Source organism: Mauremys reevesii, linkage group 7 (genome assembly GCF_016161935.1).
Source record: "Mauremys reevesii isolate NIE-2019 linkage group 7, ASM1616193v1, whole genome shotgun sequence".
Lineage (NCBI taxonomy): Eukaryota > Metazoa > Chordata > Testudines > Geoemydidae > Mauremys > Mauremys reevesii.
The window spans coordinates 64,505,749-64,529,777 of NC_052629.1; the positions used below are offsets into that span (position 1 = coordinate 64,505,749).

The following is a 24,029-nucleotide window of genomic DNA, read 5'->3' on the forward strand; positions in this document are numbered from 1 at the left end:
CAGGGCCAGCCTGGGCTCTGAATGACTTTTTCTCCCATATCAAATGCCATTTAGGGAAAAAGAAGCAAACCTGGCCCTGACAAATTCAGCCAGGATCTGTCCCTGTAACGTGGGGAAGAGGTGAGGCAAGGCAGGGCAGTCCCTAATAAACACCCAGGTCCTGTCACTTTAGCACAGGTGACCAGTAGGGAAGGACAGGATAGTTCCTACTTTGAACCTCAGTGCCAATGGTTCTTTGTCCCTTAAATTCCTTTACAGAGTTACCAAGTATAGAGGCCAATGATAAAACCATAGGGCCTGACCCCACAATTGTACCTTCCTGCTGCTCCCAGACACACTCCCTGCCACCAATGAGAGGGTGGCTGCACAATGGGGCTGTCTTTGAAGAGGCTCTGGGGACATACTTTGGAGGTGAAGTCAGTGACTTGGGAAAATAGGAAGATGAGCTGCTCTCCAGAGCCTGTCAGCCCTGTGCTGCCAAGCTACATCCTAGAGAGCAGGGAACTTGTGGCAATCATGTGTGGCACTTGATTGTTTGCAGACTGAAACTGAAAGGAGGTCTGTTTTCACTGCAGGTTGGAAGTTGTTTTTTTTAATTTAGACAAGATTTTTTTATTTTGTTATTTTAAATTGTAATACATTTTTCTTTCTAAAACTAAACTTGTTTAAAATGAAATTTAAATGTAATACAAAATATGTTAAGGCTAAACTTAGTAGAATCTCTAAAACATTTAAATGAAAAATAAATATACTAAATCCCTGAGCCTCTATCAAAACTGAGTTAAAGGCTGCTTTTCTGTAAAAAGAAAGAATCAGGGGAAAAACATCTACTTTTCAAGGTCAAGCATTATAAATAAGGCACAATAGGTCATGTACTGTATTAAGGGATGCATCGTGGATAGTTCTCTGAAAACATTCACTCACTATGTAGCAGCGGTCAAAAAAGTGAACAGAATGTTATGAACCATTAGGAAAAGGATAGATAATAAGACAGAAAATATCAGAATGCCTCTATATAAATCCATGGTACGCCCATACTTTGAATATTGCATGCAGTTCTGGTCACCCCATCTCAAAAACAAACATATTAGAAATGGACAGAGAAGGTGCTCACTGCATTCACGCAAGTAACCAGAGGGGCAGGCTCAGAAGCTCCTCAGCCAGGGCTCGAGGCACTTACGGCCCCTCAGTGCTAAGGTTCCCCCCTACTACCGCCAGGCTACAGAGTGTGAGAGTGTCTCTTCCACTCTTTCCTGGCCTCCAGACTAATGCAGTGACATAGACTGACCCACTGCACTTGAGCGGCTAGGTGTTGTCTGGCTGCAACGTAGGGTGGGAGCGTCACATTACAGGGAGAACACAGTTATTTTTTCACAAGGCTGGAGCCCCTCTCACAGCCAGGAAATAGCACACTTCTCACATGTCCCTGAAGGTTACCAGTTCATGCATATATGTGTAATCAGGATTTCAGCAGGCCATGGTAGCCTGGCCCTTAGCAAGGCCATGGCAGTCTAGTCCTTCCTGGCTCTGGGATCAGAGTGTGGTAAAGCAGCTAGAGACACTGTAGTACTCAAGCATAGCCACCAGCAGGGACTGAATGTGGGAAAAGCCTGAGCTGTGGCCACTTAAACTAAAGGAAAATGCATATTAGCATGGAGGCAGTAGCAGCCTCACAACCCTGTGTCTGTCTAGTATAAATGGTGAAATCTCCGTAACTCCAGGTTGCTAAACCATGATCTGAGTCACTCAGCCAGGGGTTAGGGGTCTGTTACAGGAGTGGGTGGGTGAGGTTTTGTGGCCTGCGATGTGCAGGAGGTCAGACTAGGTGATCACGATGGTCCTTTCTAACCTTAAAGTCTATGAGTCTATTTCCAGCTCTGCCTGTGGAAAATTCACCCAGCCTCTCAGTTACATACTCTGTAAAATAGGTGAAGGATAGCTGCTACCTCTAAGGTAGGCGCATGAGTTGTAAAGAACACAGAAATAACTAGAGCAGTTAAAGAAGCTGGGATTAGAACTCATTAGCATTTAGCTCAGTGCACCTTCCCCGAGGCTACAGAGCAGTGTGTGTGCAGCAAGGATGGTCTCTCTTCTTCTCTCCTGCCTCAGGGGGGACACTTTACCATTTATGCACAACACGAGAGAGGGACTGAAACCAGGGATGGAATCCAAACCTCTGTGAATGTGGTGGTGTGGGAGGCTCCAGTCTGACTCACAGCAGCATCTATGGCTCTGATTCCACAGAGAATCCTCAAATAGCATAACCTGTTTCCCATATCCAGTCAGATGGGGCCCACCTCCTGCCAGACCATGAGAATGGCTGATCTTATGAGGTTTCCCAACTGGAGCCATGATCTCATGAGAACAGCTCATTGGACTGGGTTTGGATTGGATGGGGCTGCAAACCTGAGCCAGGTTTATCTCAAACCCGAGCCAGGTTTATCTCAAACCCACCCCTGCACCTTTGTCTGGCATTATTCCAGATCCAGAGCCAAAGCTCATCTCCTTGGGCCATCTCGGGTTCAACTACATATAAATGCAAGAAGGCATGAGTAAGAGCCATCTAGGGCCCCCACGGGAGGAGAGGGCAATGGAAAGGGCAATGCCAGGGCATTGTTCATCACTCTTCACCACAGGGGAAATGTCCGTTCTGGGGTGCTGGTCACAGGAAATCAGAGCATGTTCTTGTCAGAGATCTAAGTCACTAACAGGGGAGTTATGTGGCAACTGGAGAGATTTGAGTACAGTAAATCACCAGGTCCGGACAGCATCATCCAAGGACTCTGGAGAGAGAAAAGTGTGAGACCCAGTGTATCGCAAAGACAGACCCATCCCCTGGAGATGGAGCAGGATAGGCATGACTGTGTCAGCCTCAGAGCAATAAGCCTCATCACAGCACCAGGCCAGCAGAGGGGAAGGTCCGATTAAGGACAAAGCAGGATAACTGGAACTTCATCGGGTCTAATTAGGGAAAACAGATCTTCTCTGCCCTATGAGAATTGCCTGCAGATAAGCTATTCACTGGTCAGCTGCAATCTCAAAAGATGTTACCTAAGATGCTTCACATGATACTGTTACCATAATACCTAACTAACTGTGCTACCTCAGGTGGGGAAGGGGCTAAAAGCAGGAAGCCTCCAGGGCTGTTATGTGTTAATAAAGGGCACAGTGAAAATGGTCCCTCCTTTGCCCTTGATGAAAGGGCAGCACATATAGAGCTAATGAGTGAAACAGCTACTGCACACCACGAAGCGTGAGAGACCCAGGGCCTCAGAGACCAGAGGGGCCAATGGAGCATTGAGTGGAGTCTAAAAGAGCTGGGTAATTCCTTGACCACTCACATGATTTGTTTTCAGAGAAGCTAACAGAAAGATGAGGGGAATCATGCTTTCGGGTGGAAGCTAAATCACTGCACACAGCAGGAAGAAATTCCTGCTGGGCTGTGCTCCATGACCACCGTGGCACAGTTAGAAAGGGGAATGATGAACCTGAACCTCTGCAGCATCCATATTGACCTGAAATGGTGGCAGAAAATAGGCCTAGATCACCAGCAGAACTGGTTCAATCCAGTAGGGAAGGGAGCTGAGAGACCAGACTAGATGCACCAGGAGTCCAATCAGATAGGACTGTGAGGTGGGCCACCTGGTGGAATGTACCTGTAGAGTGGTATGACGGAGCAAGTCCTACATTCGTCACTAAGATTAAAATTAAACAAACATGAAACTACACAAACTATTAGCAAAATATACCCTGGGGTAAGGCTGCTGATCCAATGTTAGAAACAATTAATTATCACAGAAACTGATCTAAGGGAACAAAATCATTACAGTTCTGTTACGAGAAATTTAAGAATCTCCAGAAAGTGTGGGGAAGATCTTTCTGGGTTCATTCTGCTAAGGACAATATGAGTGGGGTGGTGAGCTGGCTTAGTCATAACATTACCACTTTAATTCTGGTCTCCAAAGCACCCAGATGGCAGCAGCACATGCACCAGGGAAGGAAGCCGCTATCACTAACAATGATTTAACTCCTGAATGACTAATTCAGTGAGCAACAATCACTCCCTGTTTTAGTTTATTCACAATTTCCTCTAAGAATATATTGGATTTCCCTTCCCTCTGCAAAGGACTTATTTTACTTGTTTTCTCTGAGCTGACACTGAAAAAGCGGGAGAGACATTTCAAAGCCACTAGGCATGTGCTTTGCTTTGCATACCTTTTAATATCAGATGCCAAAGACAGCCTTTATGGCTTATCAGCCCAGGCATAAACTCTAGATTTTGCACTGCAAGGATTAGGGTCTCATTAGAGTTGTTCTGAGAAAGATGGACAGAGATAATTGATGCTGTTAAGAGAAAATCTGGGCTTTTCACATCGAAGAGCCATTTAGCAAAGACTACAAAGCAGATCTGACAGCTATGAGTTAAAGGGAACTGTCCTTCCCAGCAACAGCAGAGAAACAAATCTGCAGCTCTATCATTCATGGAGAGTCTATTTAAGATCCAATATACAGCGTAACTGGCAGTATCACCAATGCTTAAGTACAATATTAGCTATATTGTGAGAAAAATATCTCCACTGCAGTCAATGGGTCAGACTCAGAGACAGTGTGTAAGGATATGTAAGCTAGCCCTGCCTAGATCCTAACTCTCTTAAACACATTAATCCACGCATAAGAGAGCCTAAATTACTGTAATTTACACACCAAGGTGCAGCAGAAAGGTATACGGAGAGTTTACGTTCCATAAGGGGCTGATTGCTGTTGCTTTTCTGGCTATGCTCCTCCCTTCTGGGAAAGTCACAGCCACCCTGAGAACTGATGTGTAAGGAGGGCAGAAGCGGGGGTGAGTCAAGGAAGGGAGAATAAAGGTATGTCTGTACAGCCCACGGACACATGCCTCCCAGCCCAAGTAGACACACTTGGGCTAGTGAGGCTCATGCTAGTGCTCTAAAAATAGCTGCATAGGCAGCACTGTGAAGTTACAGCTCAGGTTGGAGCTCAGGTACTGAAACCTGCCCGCCTTCCCTAGGCTTCAGCGCCTGAAAGTGCTGTCTGCACAGTTATTTTTAGAGTGCTAATGTGAACCCCGCTACTCCTAGTATGTTGATTGGGGCTGGGAGGCTCACTTCTGCGGCTGTGTAGACATATGCTATGGGGCTCTTGCCAGGTGGGGCATGCAAGCTGAGGTGCTGGTGAAGGCCTAAATTACATTGGTTTATACTTTGGCCCATTTCTTTTCTTGTATAATTGTCCTTTCCCACCATAAAGGGAAATAATCTCAAACTCCCCAGGAAATGACTGGTGGGAGCAGAAGCTGAAAGCTGGGACATGAGCAGAAGCAGATTATCTGTGGGAGCAAACCATCTGGGAAGAGTTTGAAATATCAGAAAGCCAGAACACAGAGAATGTACAGTTTAGGGGGAAACCAGGAGCGTTCACTGTGACAACAGGAGAAGTACATGTATACCAGGAGAGATCAAGAATGTCTAATTTCAGCACTGAGTTTTGTGGGTTATCAGTAGATGTGCACAGGGATCTTCCAGCCATGGGATTGTTAGCTGTCTGTTACCATACATGTCTGTGGTCTCCGGGGCTTAGTGAGAGATAAGTGAAAGCAATGTCTCAGCAGGAATCATCAGTATAGAAGTGAAGGGATGGTAACATGTAGCATATCTGGGGTAGTTTGTGTGGAGCAGGCTCATTGTTTGAGTGTAAGTTAGGTGTAGGTAGCTCCTGTTCCCTACGCTTGACCTAAACCCAAATTTTGCGTTAGCAAATATATGTTAGACGGGGTTCTACAGGGCTCGTGTGCTCTGTCCCCAGAGTGTTCCAGAGCAGGTGAGTGCTAGTATGTGTGCTCGCATCATGCTGGGGTATGGCACAAAGAGGGCAGAGTTAAGGTTGCATTGTGGGGTTGGCGTGGACTTTAACTCTGTAGTTTCTGGTTTTCAGAGGTTTGAGTGTAGTTGAACCTGACATTCTGTAAGGGTACAAGATACCACTGGGCAACTTTAATGCTGCCTTAATGAAGGCTTTTGCTTGCTTTAAAAAAAAAAATATCTCAGCACACCCATATTCTAGCGCCCAATGCACTCCCTCCAAACTCTAGTGGAATCTCTATTCCTTCTCTTACATAAACGGTCATTTGTTTTACAACAAGTGCTCACAAGGGCTATGTGCGATACAGGAGCGGTGGTTTAAGGTAAAATTGGGGTACACTGTTCCTTTCTGAGCAAAGGATCTGGGATTTCTGAGAGTAGCCAGTGTCAGGGTTTGGATATCACAGGGGAATGTTTCAAGGGAACTCGGGGACTGGGGTGCACCTGTTGTGAACCTGCTGGGCAAAGACAGGAGGGCTGGTGCAGCCCAGAGGAGAGTACTTGAGCAGCTGACAGGCTGGTGGTGTCAGGAAGCTGACACCCAGCCCCCACAGAACAGACTCTCTCTCTCGCTAAAGACAGGCAGTAACAAGGTGATTCAGCCCTTGGTACCCCAGAGAACCATCAGACCGTGCATCAAGCAAGTCTGGGGGCTGTGTGATGAGGTGACCAGCAGCTGAAGCCAGGGCTGGAGACGGGACTGTGCGCCCCTGCCCCGCAACTGGGGATGGATGGAAGGAAGCAGCCCCTGCCCTGCGGCTTAGGGTGGGAGGGAGGGGCACTACAGCTGGGCTGTGAGCCTCTGTCCTGGAGCTGCGGCCAGCTTGGGAGCGGGAGCTGTGCGCTCCCCATGGCTGCGGCCCCGCTGTGTCCCAGGCCCGTGGCTTCCACCAGGGGCTGCAGTGGGGACTGTGATGCAGACAGGCCCTGTGCCCCAGCCCAGCAGCAGGGGCCATATTGGGGGGCCATGTGCCCCCCTCGCTGTGTTCCAGGGCCATGTGCTCTCCCCTGCAGTCGGAGCTTGGCAGGGGCTGCAGCCGTGGCTGCGCATCCGTCCCACAGCTGCGGCCCACTCCAGAGAGGGGGCTGTGTGACCCCCTTGCTGTGCCCCAAACCCCTCAGCTTCTGCTGGGAGCTGCAGCAGAGACTATGCTGCAGCCAGGGCTCTGTGTCACAGCCCTGTGGCTTCTACTGGGAGCTGCAGCTGGGACCTCATGCCCCTGCCAGCAGCTGCCGTGGAGGCCATGTGTTCTCCGTGGCATCCTAGGGCTGCCGCCAGAGCTTGGCAGAGGTCTGCAGCCAGGGCCATGAACTCCGTTCCACAGCTACAGCCAACTCCGGAGTGGAGGTTGTGCACCCCCCACTGCAGCCACTGGAACCGGGGCTATGGGTCCTCCCCTCCCCCAGACTCCATTCCTCCCCACTACTTAGCCCTGACCCCGGTTATTTTTTAGTAAAATCACAGACAGATCACAGGCTCCATGAATTTTTGTTTATTGGCTGTGACCTGTCTGTGACTTTTACTAAAAATAACTGTGACAAAATCTTAGCCTTATTTATAACTTATAAAGCAAAGAACATTAGCTAGCGCTGTGGGCCCTGGGAAAGTTCCATCTCAGAAAGGAATGGAAAAGGTAATCTGCCTGCACTGCCCCTGACATCCTTGGGTGCAGGGATGAGAAGGAGATGGCAGGCACAGACCAACAACGGACATGGCTGATGAAATATCATCCAGGCTCAGGAGCATGGAGCACATGCATACTCAAGTGGAATGCACATGGGACCTTCATTCAAAGAAGAACCATTGATCTTGTGCAAGGCCTGATCCTGTACATTTGCTCTGAGCATGCTTACAGGGCCAGGCCCCAGTAGGGTGACCAGACAGCAAGTGTGAAAAATCGGGATGGGGGTGGGGGGTAATAGGAGCCTATATAAGAAAAAGCCCCAAATATCGGGACTGTCCCTACAAAAATCGGGATATCTGGTCACCCTAGGCCCCAGTGGTGAGACAGACAGGTAAATGTCTAGTTGGAGAATCCCGCTTTGTGGCCTCTGGGCGCTTTAACTTGAGCTACGGCTCTGAGCAGCTCATTCGCTGTGGGGTGATGTCAGTATTTAGGTGGTTTTGCACATGCTCACTGTAAGAAACATAGGTTCTTCCTATGCTCTTTGAAAGCATGCAGTGTAGTAGCAATTGTGTTGGTCCTAGGAAATTACAGAACTTGGTCCAATAAAAGATATTACCTCACCCACCTTGGAAAGTAGACATCAATGAAGGGTTATGATAAAAGAATATAAAATAATGAATGGTCTAGAGAAGGTAGATTGGGAACATCTGTTCTCCCTGCCTCATAACACAACAAGGGACATTAAATGAAATTGAAAGAAAGGTGGCAAGTTCAAAACTGATAAAAGGAAACACTTCTACTCAACATGTAATTAGATGGGGGAACTCATTGACAAAGGATATTGCTGAGGGCAAGAATTTAGCAAAATTCAGAGACGTTGATATGAATAACAAGAATATCCAGAGTTGTTGTTAGTTTTTTTGTAAGATAATAAATCTCCTGCTTCAGGGCTTAAACCAATCTCTAGCTATTAGGAACTGGATAACACTTCTGCTGGAAGGGAAGAGCTGCGAGTTCAGACCACCCGGACAGGGGTGGCTCTAGGTATTTTGCTGCCCCAAGCATGGCAGGCAGGCTGCCTTCGGCGGCTTGCCTGCGGGAGGTCCCTGGTTCTGCAGATTCGGCGGCACACCTGCGGGTGGTCCGCCAAAGCCACGGGACCAGCGGACCCTCCACAGGCATGCCGCCGAAGGCAACCTGCCTGCCGCCCTCGCGGCGACCGGCAGAACGCCCCCCCCGTGGCTTGCCGCCCCAGGCACACGCTTGGCGTGCTGGTGCCTGAAGCCGCCCCTGCACCCGGGATTGCCTAAAGAAGCCTCTCATGATCATCTGCAGGCAGAACCAGCAATAGCTGGTCCTCCATCACCTGGAAGGGCTGGGAACAGAAGGCAGCCAATCAAGGCACAGCAGATCAGATAAAAAAGGCTGGCAGCTTCTGCTAGAGGCCAGTTCTGGGTGAAGATGGAATAAGAACCAAGGGGGAGGGACAGGAGCTTGACTGAGAGCTGACTTGACTGAGGGGGCTAAACCATGGAAGAGGCAGACCATTGTGAAACCAGGGCAGGAAGGGGCACTCTGGTGGTGAGGGCACACCATAACATAGAGATTATATTCTGGATCCACTGGGGAGAACTACCGAGTTTTGTCCAGGAACTAAAACCAGGGGTAGAGTGTGGGGCAATTACTGCACACGTCTGGGCAGTGCACACCTCTAAAGTACCACCACCCCTGGACAGAACTGCACAGACTGGTTTGGAATGGGTTCCAGAGGCCCACAAGACAAAGAATGGGCTTTTGGTATAATGGGCCAGCCTGAACTGTGTGACCTTAATTTTGATGCAAAAACTGACATGAGACTATAACCAAGAAGGCAAATCCTGTTGGAAGGAATGGAACCTGCCAGTGTCTTCCTGTGGAAGACAAGAGACCCCTCTGGTAAGCTGGCACACGTGTGGACAGTGCATTGTTTTAGGATACATGTTTTCTCTGTAATGGGTTTGTCCTAAATAAACAAACTGGGAAAGCTGGCTGGTCACTGGTAACCCTGTCATAGACCCTGGGAGACAGCAGAACAGCTGGTGTGGGACTAAAGACAGACCTGCTGGGATAAGCATCGCAATCTGCAAACCTAAATCCTCAGTCTGGAAGAAGAAGGATGAGGGTCCCCACCCACAGAGAGGTGACAGCAGGAGGCCTGAGACCTGAGCAGGCCACAGGGGGGGTAGAGGCGCAGTTAATCCCAGAACTGGAACACTAGCCACTGTCAGAGAGAGAAGCCTGGACTAGATGAACAGCAGGTCTCATACAGCCCAGCAATTTCTAGGTTACTAGGGGTCATAGAAACGTTGCATTTTTTTACACTCTTGTGAAAGGTGAGAACTTCCTTGTTTCTTTGGCTACTTTACTTTTTTATTTTATTTTAAAGTGAATAAATGTGAAAGATATTCAGATAAAAGACAATTAAGAGGCTTTGTTTCTTGGCAAATTTAAGGACCTAGCCTATGTACGTGCTATATAGACAGGCTTAATCAGAAAAGCTTAAATCTGAGAAACCAACTACTAGCACCTGAAGAAATCAGGACACCGAGCCCCAGAGAAACCGGATTCAGCTTCAATGAACCCATTGCTAGCAAAAGAGAGGAAAACAGTAATCTCAATTATTTATTAGCCAATTAAATAGTAGGAATGAGCATTTTTTTGCATAATTAATTATGCTTCTGCCTGCCATCAACCAGGCCAGCAGTCCCCCTACACATGTGTCTCTGGCAGAGGTAGCAGGTCACCTGCAAAGCTTTCCCTGCCAGCTTGCTGAAGTGCTGCCAGACAGCAGAATGGGCCCTGTCCTGCTGCATCCTGTGCCACTCTCCCTCCCCTTTCTTCTCTCTCACAGACATCACCCCTTCCATCTTCTCGTCTCCTTGAGCCCCCTTCATTCCCCTCTCCAGGTAAGATAGCTGACACTCCATTTTGGATTCCTGTCCAATCTGGAAATCGAAACATTTCCCTTTTCAAGGACTGAAAGTGAGGGGGTGGGAGGAGACAATCACAAAAAAATGTTTAGATAAATCAAAACCAAAACCATACATTTTATTTCCCGTAAGGAATGTGAGAATTTCGTCTGTATGCCTCAGTTTCCCTCTGTGCGTTGCATTGCTATGCTCTGAGGGTAAAGACAAGGGAGGAGGTGTTTGGCTCACTAGCAGCCTGGTTGGAGACCAGAGTCAAACAAACTGGACAAAGTTTATACACATGTGAACGGAGGATCCAGAAGAGACAATGGAAACCCCAGTGGCTGGGACATTCACACCTAGTGACTTACAGCGCAGAGGAAGAAGGTTCCCCCCACCTCTCTGCTAGGAAGCAGAGCAAAGGCCCAGAGCTGGAGAACAAAGGGGAAAGGAATCAGGTGGCTGTGCTGAGAGCTGAGATACAGGGGCTGTCACCTGGAACTGACAGACAGCGAGACAAGATGGAGTCTACAGCAGCTTTGTTGGGTGGAGCCCTGGGGTTGGCCAGTCTGAACTCTGTCTTAACCTTTGTTTCTTGATGCTGAACTCCAGCTGAATACTAATCCCTACTCTGTTTTCAAAAGGCTGCTTGGTGCCACTGCAAATATCTACTGAGCTGTACTGATCCCTGAAGAAGGTCAAAGTCTTTCACCCGGATTGAATCTCAGGCCCCTACGCTAGAAAATTAGGTTGGTTTAACTACATTGGTCAGGGGTGTGAAAAATCCACACCTCTGAGCAGCACTGTTAAGCCGACCTAAATCCCCTTGTAGACAGTGTAATGTAGACCTAGCTACTGCCTCTCGGGGAGGTGGGTTTCCTATGCTAATGGGAGAATCCTGTACAGATGAGCTGCTGTAGCACATAGATATACCCTCAGCTGGACTTGCTGAGCAGAGCTCAAGGTGTGAAGCAGGAGGCTCAGAGGCTCAGTCTCAGAGGCAGTGAGGCTGTGCAGCCTAACCTGAAGGAAGGAGTGAGACTACTCGGGGGTAGGGTGACCAGATAGCAAGTGTGAAAAATTGGGACAGGAGGTGAGGGGTAATAGGTGCCTATATAAGAAAAAAGCTCCAAAAATTGAGACTGTCCCTCTAAAATAGGGACATCTGGTCACTCTACTTGGGGGTCTGGCACACCGAAGGGTTCCTCCAACAGACTGTTTAAAAAACGGGGTATAGCACTGATCCTGTGGATCCATGACAACCCCAACCTGCAGGCTCAGGTAGCAGAAGAATATCAGCTTCTGATATGTCATGCTGCCTGGATATATGTGATTCAATCAGTCTCATCATGGCCACCTAGGACATCTTGTCTTCAGGGCCAAATATTACATGAATCTCTGTCATTGTGCAGAAGGGCAGTCACGGCAAGTCCAGCAGGGTTCTCTGCCTTTGTTTACATTTACATTGATAAAGTGACTTCAAATTAAAGGGTCTGAGCTGTAAAGTTCAGATTTGGAACCAGACACCCCCATAAATCCTAAGTATCCACATCTGGGGATTGGTACAGGCCCATCCCTAATACAAACATTTCCAAAAGTCTTAGATTACCCTGCTGGGAAACAGACATGCAAAGCCAGTGACTCAAGAATACAGCTCAAAGCCCAGTCAGCACAGACTGCAAATAATTCCTGACCAAACACTTCATATACAAATCACAATGTCCAGACCTAATTTCATCTTGGTTCCCCCAAATTCCCCTACAGTTACAAATAGATCGAAAAATCATGTTCCCTTCCTCTCCAGAAATGCTGTGCACTGTAAAACAGCAACAGTGTTTCATCCCAGAGATGGCTGCATTTCAATGGTTGGAGAAACTGATTCCTGTATAGATACAGGTTGCAAAGTACTTTAGAATTCTTTGTTGTTCAAAAATCATTTAACATTTAACATTTTTATTAATGACCTGGAAGAAGGGGACTGGACTAGAAGACCTCTCGAGGTCCCTTCCAGTCCTACTATTTTCTGTTCTATGAACATATAAAATCATCACTGATCAAGTTTGCAGATGACCCAAAGATTGGGGCAATGGTAAATAATAAGGACGACAGGTCACTGATACAGAGCAATCTAGATCACTTAGTAAACTGGGCACAAGAAAACAATATGCATTTTAATATGGCTAAATGCAAATGGGAACAAAGAACGTAGGTCTTTCTTACAGGCTGGGTAAATGGACACAAATCAGATGTCATGAATTATAACATTCAAAAACCAGTTGGAGAACACTTCAATCTCCCTGGCCACTCGATTACAGACCTAAAAGTCACAATATTACAACAAAAAAACTTCAAAAACAGACTTCAATGAGATACTGCCGAATCGGAATTAATTTGCATATTGGACACTATCAAACTAGGCTTGAATAAAGACTGGGAGTCGATGGGCCATTACACAAAGTAAAACTATTTCCCCATGCTTATTCTCCCCCCAACCAGTTCCTTACGTCCCCTTGTCAATTGCTGGAAATGGACCATTTTCATTACGACTACAAACAGTTATTTTTCTCTGCTGCTGATGATAGCTCACCTTAACTGATCACTCTCCTTATAGTGTGTATGGTAACACCCATTGTTTCATGCTCTCTGTGTATATCTTCCTACTGTATTTTCCACTACATGCATCTGATGAAGTGGGTCTGTAGCCCACAAAAGCTTATGCTCAAATAAATTTGTTAGTCTCTAAGGTGCCACAAATACTCCTGTTCTTTTTGCAGATACAGACTAACACAGCTGCTACTCTGAAATCTATCCTGGGAAGCAGTGACTCTGACAAAGATTTGGGAGTTGTGGAGGATAATCAGCTGAACATGAGCTCCCAGTGTGATGCTGTGGCCAAAAGAGCTAATGTGATCCTGGGATGCACAAACAGGGAAATCTTGAGTAAGAGTAGAGAGGTTATTTTACCTCTGTATTTGACACTGGTGCAACCACTGCTGGAATACTGTGACCAGTTCTGGTGCCCATAATTCAAGAAGGATGTTGATAAATTGGAGAGGGTTCAGAGAAGAGCCATGAAAATGATTAAAGGATTAGAAAACTTGCCTTATAGTGATAGACCAAGGAGTTCAATCTATTGCTCTTAACAAAGAGAAGGTTAAGGGGTGACTTGATCACAGTCTGTAAGTACCTACATGGGGAACAAATATTTAATTATGGGCTCTTCAGTCTAGCAGAGAAAGGTGTAACATGAACCAATGGTTGGAAGTTGAAGCTAGACAAATTCGGACTGGAAATAAGTCACACATTTTTAATGGTGAGAATAATTAACCATTGGAACAATTTACCAAGGTCATGATGGATTCTCCATCACTGACCATTTTAAAATCAAGATTGAATGTTTTTCTAAAAGATCTGATCTAGGAATTATTGTGGGGAAGTTTTATGGCCTGTGTGACACAGGAGGTCAGACTAGATCATCACAGTGGTCCCTTCTGGCCTTAGAATCTATAAATCTATGACTCTGGCCAAAAAAATCATGAGATTTAAAAAATAATAAAAGTTTCATTCATTGAATTTGCCTTTTGGTTTTTGAGCCTTCAGGGGTCACATTTTCAAGCTATTCTCCACAACCAGGAGCAAACTGACTTTTTTCCTTAAATGAAAGGTGAAATTCCTCCCTAAGTCACGTGACTCCAGTGGGTGGGGCTTTATAGAAACACCAAATGAAAAGAGGTTTGCCATAAAAGTCATGAGAGTTGGGAACACTGGTTTGAAAGTACACCGATATATTGTGACATCACTGTATTGCACAACATAACTAATAGATCCTTTAGCCAAACCACAGCTACATTGTTGTTCTGACACAGTGACACATTGGGGCTGAGTCTCTACTGACCTGCACAGTGTATAGTCATTTACACTATTGCCAAATGGGTGTAAAATGCTACCAGATCAGAATAGCAGCATTTTATACCCAGTCTGGACTACTGAAAATGGCACAAGTGTGGGGCAAGACACACTCGGGCCCCCTGGTGCTTTTTGCTTTACATGTTTGAGTTCTGATGTTCCCTCCCCTCTGTGTCAGTTAAAGATCATACCTGAGTCCTCTGCAGGTACTGATGCTTGCCGCTGAATCACTGTGACCGTGAACATGCCCATGATAAAAGCAGTGATCCTGTAGCAGAGAAAGCAGAAGTCAAAAGCCAATCAGCACCATACTGGGGACACTTAGGGTAGAAGAGAAATCACTAACAAGGTACAGATCCTGGAAAGCAGAGATCTGTTACAGAGCTTCTTCCAGGCAATAACAAACCTTTCACACCTCATTCATTACCCATGCACAATTTTCAGATCTTTCAAGAAACACGAGTGCTCCGAACTGCCACCTGAAGAGCACAAGAGTGCAGGAGGTAAAATATCTTTTATTGGACCAACTTCTGTTGGTGAGAGAGACAAGCTTTTGGGCTACACAGAGCTCTTCTTCAGGTGACCTCAGGTAAGCCTGAAAGCTTGTCTCTCTCACCAACAGAAGCTGGTCCAATAAAAGATATTACTTCACCCACCCTGTCTAAAAACCTGGGACCAAGACAGCTACAACAATACTGCACACCTGAACAGCAGGCAGTTCCACACCATACGTGAGCAATATGCTACAGTGACATGGGTAGCTTACAATCATGGGCAAATTGGAGGCTTGACTGGATCAGCACAATAAACAACACAGCACTGCTCCTGACTGCCATGGTGCCTGAGCACAGAAAATGTAATCAGCACTAATACACACACACAGAAGACCTAGCATTTCAGAATTCTGCACATAATAGAATGACAGACCCTCACAATCCCCAGAAAAGCAAGCCAGGGCTGTCCCCATTTTACCAGAAAATGGGACACAAACTGAGGAAGTAACCTGACCAAATTCACAGAGTGGGATTAAAAATCAGATGCTCTGAACGCTCTGAACTCCCAGCTGTAAGCGCTGGCTGGCAGGAGGGGAAAAGACTATAAAGGGGCAGGAGTGTTGTCCCCCAGTGTGGGCCCAGGAAGAAAAAGCATCCAGGCACAATGTGAGCATTATCCCCACAGAAGGCAGGGGAGAGTTGGGAGGCGGGGGAGGGAATCCAGGAACAGAGCAGGCTGGGGCGTGGTGTGGGACACACAGGAGTGTCCAAGGAACCTCATAGGTGTTGTGCCCCAGAGTAGGCCAGGCCAACGCGGGGAAGGAGCATGGGAGCATCCAAGAAACAGCGCAGATGTTGTCCCCCACAACAGGTAGAGGCTCAGGAGCTTCCCCTACGGAACTACAGAGGTTCCTCTCTATCTGCTGCTCCACAGGGCAGGTGTGCAGCTACAGCAGGCATGTGGGGCAGGACGGTGAGGCATGGGGTGGGAGGAGCCCTGGTCTCGCCAATCCGGGCATTTGCAGAGCTGCTGAAGGAAGGAAGGGAATTCATTCAAATTAGCTGTTCTCCATATACCAGCCCTCTATCTGCACTGTGCAGCAGCTGCTAGGGAGAAGTAGTGCAGCCTAGAATGGGAGTGTCTGCCGTGCACTGCAAAATGTAGCTGAAGTCTGGAGGGCCTACAGGGGCCATGCTACATCCCAGCAGCCCTGATCATGGGGAGCTGTGAGCCAGCTCCGCAGGCCGAGGACTAGACCCTCCTAACAATCTCATTTTCTGGCGCTAAATCACTGATGGCACTTCCCAGCGAAGGGCTGGGGTTGCAGCCCACCATGCAGAGCCCAGGTGGCCTGCTGAGCTGTGTGCCAGGGTTTGCCCAATAACACAGTTAGAGTTTACAGAGTGCTTTGGAAACATTATCTAAAACCATTAGCCCAGAACACCAGCAGGGCAGGGAAGAATAATTAGCCAACACCAGTCAAACCTCATGCTCCTGAGGGCTGCTCTGACCGCTCACCACTGAAAGCAAGTTCGCCGCTAATCTCAAGTGGCACCATTTCTATAGTGGGAAGCCAACTCATGTACTGAAAAGGAAGCACGGCCTAGCGGTGAGAGGTTACGGTGGGGTATCAGAAGAACTGGGTTCTGCTCCTGGCTCTATCAATGAGTGGTACTTGTGCGATTGTGTGCTCTCTGAGCCTTTGTTTCCCTAGCTGTGACATGGGGTTGACAATATTATTGCTCTCTCTCTCGGAGGATGTGAGGCATTCCTTGGTGCTTTGAGATCTTTGCCAGAGAAGGGCAAAGTACTGTTATGGTCTAACTCAGCCAGAAGCTACTGGACTCAATACAGGAGTCCCTGGGTGAGGTTCTCTGACCTGTGTTATATGATCCAGTCTGACCTGTAAGTGTCCCTTCCAGCCTTAAGGTCTATGGCTTCTATGAAAGACCTAATGCCAAATGGCTTGCTTGTCGGGAGGCAGGTGGGTGAAAAAGCACCTGGCAGCCTTCAGCCCCTCTCCTACAGACAACATCTGCATCTGCAGCCTTTGGCAAGGACTCGTTGTGGACTTGCCCCGCCAGGCGTGCAGCACTGTACAGAACGCGGAGGGCAGGCAGGCACACGGGAGGCAGTAGAGTGACTGCCAACTAGATTGATCTTACATACCCACGGGTGTCTGAAGGAGAAGGTGAGTGCCCATTTCCCAAACATGTCATGGATCATATGAGCAGCTCAGGCCATCTCTGCTCATAGAGCCTCAGCCTGTCATCCAGCAGTAAAGAGGAAAGGAACTGAGCCTCCTCAGCTCCATACCTGACCAATAGCATCTCAGGCACCCACAGCAGAGCACCGAGCACCAAGGAAATGTGAAGTATCGAACAAGACGTCTTGGTTTGCTGTGAAAAGGACTGGGGGAGACACCACAGGTTCTAGTGAATTTGTCTTGAGAGTCCAAAGCCTCAGTGCAATCCCCCAGCCCCAGTACATCTCCTCTAAGAAACATGCACCAGATCATACAGCACGGCTCTTGGATTCATACCTGAGTGTCTGGCCTCTCAGTGATCTCCGTGCCGTTTTCTGAGTAATAGGTTTCAGTGTAGTGCTCCCCAATCAGTCCCCTGAAAAAAAAAAGAGACAGACAGTAGCAGTGAAGACTCACAGTGCCACCCGCAGTTCCGAGGGACAGAGAACCACATGGTGCAGGAGGAATCAGCATTACCCTGTACCCCTCTGGCCAAATCCTGCTTGTCTGACTCACACCAGTGGGTGCCACTGAAGTCAGCAGTACTGACACTGCTTCCAATGCCAATACACCATTGAGTAAAGCAAGCTGGAACTGGCACCACATCACTGCTTGAACTCCCACCAGAAAATCTCATCAATGGTTCCTCATCTTCGCACTTCTGATGCATACTATATAGAGGGAGGGGGAAGCAGGGTCCTGCACAGTCTCCATAGAAGAAGCTGTATGTGTTTCTGTTGGGGGTAGGGTGATCAGATCACAAAAATAAAATATCGGGACACATGGTGAGGGGAGGCAGGGCAGCCACAGGCTCACAGCCCCCACCGGAGCCATGGGGGAGGGAGGTGCACAGTCCTAGGAAGCCGCGGGATGGGGGGCGCATGGCCCCGGCTCCGGCCCCCCACTACAAGCGTGTCAGTTGGGGGCACACAGCCCCAGCTCCAGCCCCCTCTGCAAGGGGGGGGAGGTCTCAGGGCTGGGGCAGGGAGCTGGGGCGTGGGAGGAGGTTTGGGGTGCTGGCTCCAGGAGGGAGTTTGGGTGCGGGATGGGGTGCAGGCTCCGGGCATGGCTTACCTCAGGTGGCTCCCCAGAAATGGTGACAATTTCCTCTGGGTCCTAGGCGGAGACACAGCCAGGCGGCCGTGCACACTACCTCGCCCACAGGTGTCACCCCTGCAGCTCCCACTGGCTGTGGTTCCTGGGCAATGGGAGTTGCGGAGCAGGTGCTCATGGCACGGGCAGCACGCAGAGCCCCCCATGGCCGTCCCTGTGCCTAGGACCCAGAGGGAACTGTCACCACTTCAAGGGAGCTGCGCAGAGCCAGGTAGGGAGCCTGCCAGCCCTGCGCAAACCGGACACCTGGCAACTTTACAATATTGGGACAAATGGCATCCCGACTGATGTCTGATCGGGACGAAGGACAAAGAGTTAAACATTGGGACATCTGGTCACCCTAGATGGGGTCATGGAACAGTAGCTGTCATTGATGTTCTGTCTGCTGAATGGTTTGTAAGCAGATGCCTGACTCCCTGCCCTGCAGCCAGCGCTTGGGGTGGGTTCACTGTCACCCAGACCATCACCATAATTTACTGCACAACAGGCTGCAAGAAGATAAAGTCCTTCAAATGGAGTAAGAGGGACAGGGCCAGCAGGTGGGCAGGGACTAGTTTCTCCTGCCTAAATGCTGGAGGGGCAGCCATGGATCTTTCCCCATCTGGATCACAAAATTTTGTTCCCCTGCCATCAATCTGCCAACTTGTACATGCAGTTCCCTTGTAATGAGCTCCACAGCGTACAGTAACAGTAGTGGGAGACTGACCCTTTCCTCCTTAAGAATGAGGATCAAGAGGTAAATGGGTCCAGCCTCTGAAAGTGTCCATAGTATCCCAGTGGAGGCAGCCAGGGCCGATGAGAGGGGGGGAAGCCAGTACAAATTACCAGGGCCCAGCTGTCTGGAAGGGGGCCCGGGGCCCGGCTTCCCCGGCCCTGTTTAGCCAGTCTGCTCTTGCGGGGGGGCCTGAACATTCTTTTTCACCAGGGCCCAAACCTGCTCTCAGTGGCCCTGGAGGCAGCAGTGCAACTGCCAACCACATCTCAGACAGAGCTCAAAGCAATTTGAGTAATATTGTCTCCTCCTAAGTTCGATGGGCTGAAGAGATGGTATTTGATGCTAACTAAGAGTTAGACCATTGTGAAGGGGACAGAATAAAAACGTAGGCAGGCCAGGGGCTTGGGTCTGAGGGTGAATAAGAGTTAGGTTTAGGTTCATATTGGATGGTTCTGTGTCAGAAATGGAAAATAAACCCCCTCTTGTTTTAGATCTGAACCTAAACCATTGCAGGGGCCATTTTCAGTACAGGGATCCAAGTCCCTCTGAAATTAAAAAAGGTTCAGCTAGAGGTCCCAGCTGTTGGCTTTCCTCTAGCTTTATGCTCTGCAATGTTCCACGCACAAGCTACACAAAGTGGCCTGGGGAGAAAGCTAGATTTGAAACCTAATGGCCCAGGGCTTTCACTAGGGAACCCTGCAAGCCACACTAGCCACTGCACACTTACTTGTTCTTTTCCAGTCGGAGAACATAGTCCCTTCCTTCTGCACGGATGCTGTAATGAACGTGGTCCGGATACGTGTTCTGCACGGGGTAAAACAACAACAGAAACTTGTCATCATCGGGCTAAAGAGGTATGAAGTAGAAGATTTCTATTGTGTGTGCTGTGCAGACCTCCGAAGACAGTCACATGGGACCTCAGACTCATCTACCCTAGTCCATTCAATGTTCCTCTAGTCATATGTGGATTTTGTTGAAATATTCTACTGACATATTTCTGCCCTGCTTTTAAAGGTGTTGTGCATCTGCAGCTCCCACCAATTCAGGGTTTGTGTGAGTGCCCAGCACCTCTGGAAACCCAGCTATACATGCTTACTGCCAATTTATCCATTACAGACATAGCACAACAAGTGGAAACCAACAGCCAACTAAATCAGCACAGAAATAATCTCAGTTTGCAAAACTCGGTATGCCTTGGATTAAAGAACACTAAAGACAAGTACACAGTGGCTCTCAAACTTTTTTTACTGGTGACCCCTTTCACATAGCAAGCCTCTGAGTGTGACCCCCCCCCCTTATAAATTAAAAACACTTTTGTATATATTTAACATCATTATAAATGCTGGAGGCAAGTGGGGTTTGGGGTGGAGGTTGACAGCTCATGACCCCCCATGTAATAACCTCGCAACCCCCTGACCCCCAGTTTGCAAACCCCTAGATTAAACTAAGACTCAGTGTTCACATCTGGCACAAGGCCACAAGTTGTTGCACAAGGAACTAAAATCTTACTGCTCATCAAAATGCCTTTTTTGGCATTTAATTCATTTACTCAAAATCAAGAACCACCGAGTCCCCTGATAACTCACCCCCCTGACTCACTAACGCTTCCCCTAGTAAAGTCTTCCTTCTCTTTGACTGATCGCGCACACAGCCTCATTGTGTGAGAATCAACTTCTCTTCCTGTGTGCTCTCAAAAGTAGATTGTCAGGAAGTCATACTGAAGCCATTTGGCCTGAAGAAATAAACTCTGCTTCCAGAGTCATTCTTTATTCCTACAAGCTCCTGCAGCGCACAAGACACAGCACCTTTTCACCAGTAAAACAGATCATTGCCATTACGTTTCTGGATAGCCCACCAACTCCCATGTGTGCACAAGCATGGGTGGGTGCCGTAAAAGGGACAATGAACAGACAGCTAGGTCAACTACATGTGTGAACATACTGGAGCACATTTCTTGGGAGCTCACTTGTGATGCAAACAAGCTGGAAAGCAGCCAAATCTGGCCATCTGAGAAGCCCTCAGCAATGGTGTGTCAGACTGCTGGGCCACACCCTCATCTGACCTGGGTGCAGGGAGCACAGCAGGGCACAGGGCAGGGGTTATGGCCAGAGGGTGCTGTGCTCCAGCAATCCCCAGCTGGTGGAGTTTTACAGCAGCCCCACAAGTGAGAGGACATGTGGCTAGGAGTTAAAGCAAGGGACCGGGAGTTGGGACCAAGAGTCAGGATGCCTGGGTTCTTTTCCTGTCTGTACCAATAAACTTGCTGTATGACCTTGGACAAATCATTACAGCTCACTGCCTCAGTTTCCCCATGGGGGGACACCCCCACCTACCAGTGACAAGAATCGTGAGTTTTGGCAGCTGTTGTCAATTGCTTTAAGATCCTCAGCTGAACAGTAATGCTAATGAGCAATTACACCCTTGGAAGTGTGGAGACCTCCCTCTCCAGTTAATGGCAGCTGACCAGGCGACCAAGCATCTCACAGCAAAGTTGCTGGCTCAGATGGAAGCCACGGCTGGCGGAAGTGGTGAGGTGAACTCCTTGGGCACCACAAGCCAAACTCAGCAGCTCTTGATTTGCTGGGGTTTGCTCTCAGCTGGGGAGTTTGGCCTCTCCTGTGGGGTGATGGTATAAATTACCACATGACAGTCTGGAATTCCCCCCAGGAAAGCATTGGGGAGCTGCAATCAGATGGGGGCTGGGGTTATACGGAAAGTATTTCTGTGCCACAGTCAGAACCAGCTGGGACAGGCAGCATGGTTTTCCTTGTGAGTCAACTGTTCTAATTCCATTGCCTTGTGTTTTTACTTTGGGCTCTTTCTGGGAATGAAAAATCCATTTCTGGTTAAAAAAAAAAGCCCCATTGCCTGCTGAGTAAAATGCAGCCAGGGTCTCTCTGCCCCCTCAAGTGGGCTCCGGCTGCAGCCCTGGGAAGTGAGGGGCTCTTCAGCAAAGTGCTGAAGACTGAGATGCGCTGTCACCTAAACAAACATGATGCCTAAGCTGGAGACGCAGGAACTGTCTACGAGGCTTGGTGATAAATTCTTCTTAGATGAACGTTAGCGTCTCTTTTAATGTCCGCCAACAAAATGATGCTTTGTTATTGTTGGCAACTTCGGAGACAGAAACCAATCCCTGAGAAATGCAGATCTGCAGAAAAGCCACTGAAGGCGCTCGAAGAGAACTCTGACTGCAAGTCGGATGGGAAAGGAAGAGCAGTGGTCATCTTTCTGAGAAACCACAAGAAATGCAAAGCTGTTTAAAAGGCCTGATAAAGCTTTCCCCAAGCTCCTACTTCCAGAGAGCTTTTTGAGTGTTTCAAATGCAGAAGGTCTGACTCAGAACAGTGGGGGACTAAGCCTGGACTCTGGTTAAACTCCTGCTCACTCCAGTGCCTGTTGAGTAAGTCAGGGCAGGGCCAGGGCTGCAGGACTTGGCCTGAGGTGCAGAAAGAGGCATTCTGGACAGGCAAAAAACTGGACCAGACAGGCTCAGGCACTGGGGGCTGGACTCTTGGAATGCTTCTCACCCCGGTGAGTCAGCAGGAACTCCAGGAGATACACCAATGTCAGCAAGAGGGGAATGATGGCCCAACAGCTACCTGTGCAACAGCAGGTCAGGGTGGTTTGGTCATTTCTTCACCTGGTGTGAAAGGGACAATGGGGCTCTAGCGATCACACTGGACTAGATCCTTCAGAGCCAGTGCACCGGGAGAGGAGGCAGAGGAGAGGGGAGGTTTACACCATCTTTCTGCCCCCATTATCTGTGGGCCAAACCAGCCCCTGGTACAAGTTAAAGCAGTCTCAGGAGCACCCTCACTTGTGCTGGAAGAGAGCAACCAACATAATTGGTGTGCATGCACCTTAACCCTGCCCCCACCACCTCTGCCCTAGAGTGCTCCAGCACATCATCCCCTACACAAAGGATCCTCAGCTGCTGCCTGAAACTCACTGCTGTGGGTTGTTTTTTTTTTCCAGTGTAGACGTAGCCATAGAGAATCCCCTGCAAGCCACCTCATCTCTTAAAATGAGCAGATCCAGCTCAGGAGCCCCTTCTGACCACAGCTGTAGCAATATGGCTTGGGGAGAGAGGTGACCCCTAAAGCAAATGTTATTTGGGGAGGAGATTCCACCTTTAAGGCAGAAGGTACACAGCATGTTGATGGCGAGTTGCTTTATATTTTTTTAAGGTATCAGGTTTGCAATATTAGAAACAGTCCTGGGGAAATGGCTGAGAGGACAGCATGAGCCAGCTTCACCATTTGTAACCTGGCCATCCTAAACATGTGTGGATAGACCACCCCTTCCCTGCACCACTACATCCCATCATGCACTGCAGTCTCCCACTGTATGCATGTCTTACAGATATCTAACAGATGGATGTACTATTACATGTGATCTCCTCCCTTTGGTACCAACATTGAAGAAAGAAAGGAGGAAAGTTGTTCAATGTGCACAGCACAGATGGGATCTCTAAATAGCCTAGAGAATGTTTATTTCACGGACAAGTTTAGGTTTCTGGAGCAAAGAAAACAGATGCCTTTGGGAAGAATTTTTGAAGCTATTTTATCTGAAACGGTTTGACTCATAAGTGAACATGCTGTACCAAGAATTTACTAGGTAATTTATATCTCAAAATTGACATGATCCCTAGGCCTTCTGAGGTGCTAATGTTTGTGCTTTTAAGATATGATTCCTGGTGCTTTCTGAATTTTAAAGACTAAAATGCAGTCAAGAAACTGCCATTAGGTTATGGTCACAAATTCAGCCTTGCTGACTCCAAGCATTCAAAAGTCATGCGTCAAACCCCAACAAAAATAAGATTGGCTTGAAAATCGTGAGATTTTTTTCAAAATAATAAAATGTGGATTCTTTTGTATTTGGCTTCTTTGTTCTGAGCCTTTTGGGTTCATGTTTTCTTGCTTGTCTCCACAACCACAAGAACTAGTATCGGACTTTTTTTACAAAATGAAAACTGAAATTCTCCCACATTCACATAAATCCAGGTGCTGAGGCTTTAAGAAAACACCAAGTATCACGAGACTTGTGCTAAATCATGAGAGACGGCAACACTGCAGAATGATCTAACATCCTTTCTGC

At 48.1% G+C, this 24,029-nt stretch overlaps 1 protein-coding gene across 2 annotated transcripts in view; it reads right to left on the minus strand.

Moving 5' to 3' along the window:
- Positions 1-24,029, minus strand: part of ADAM8 (ADAM metallopeptidase domain 8) — a 97,722-nt gene that overhangs the window by 61,796 nt on the left and 11,897 nt on the right. For both annotated transcript variants that reach the window (XM_039481657.1, XM_039481656.1), the window contains exons 3-5: positions 19,657-19,733; positions 17,399-17,477; positions 14,553-14,629 (exon numbers count right to left, since the gene is read on the minus strand). In XM_039481657.1, the coding sequence (XP_039337591.1) occupies positions 14,553-14,629; positions 17,399-17,477; positions 19,657-19,733 (233 nt within the window). The remainder of the gene's footprint in view (positions 1-14,552; positions 14,630-17,398; positions 17,478-19,656; positions 19,734-24,029) is intronic.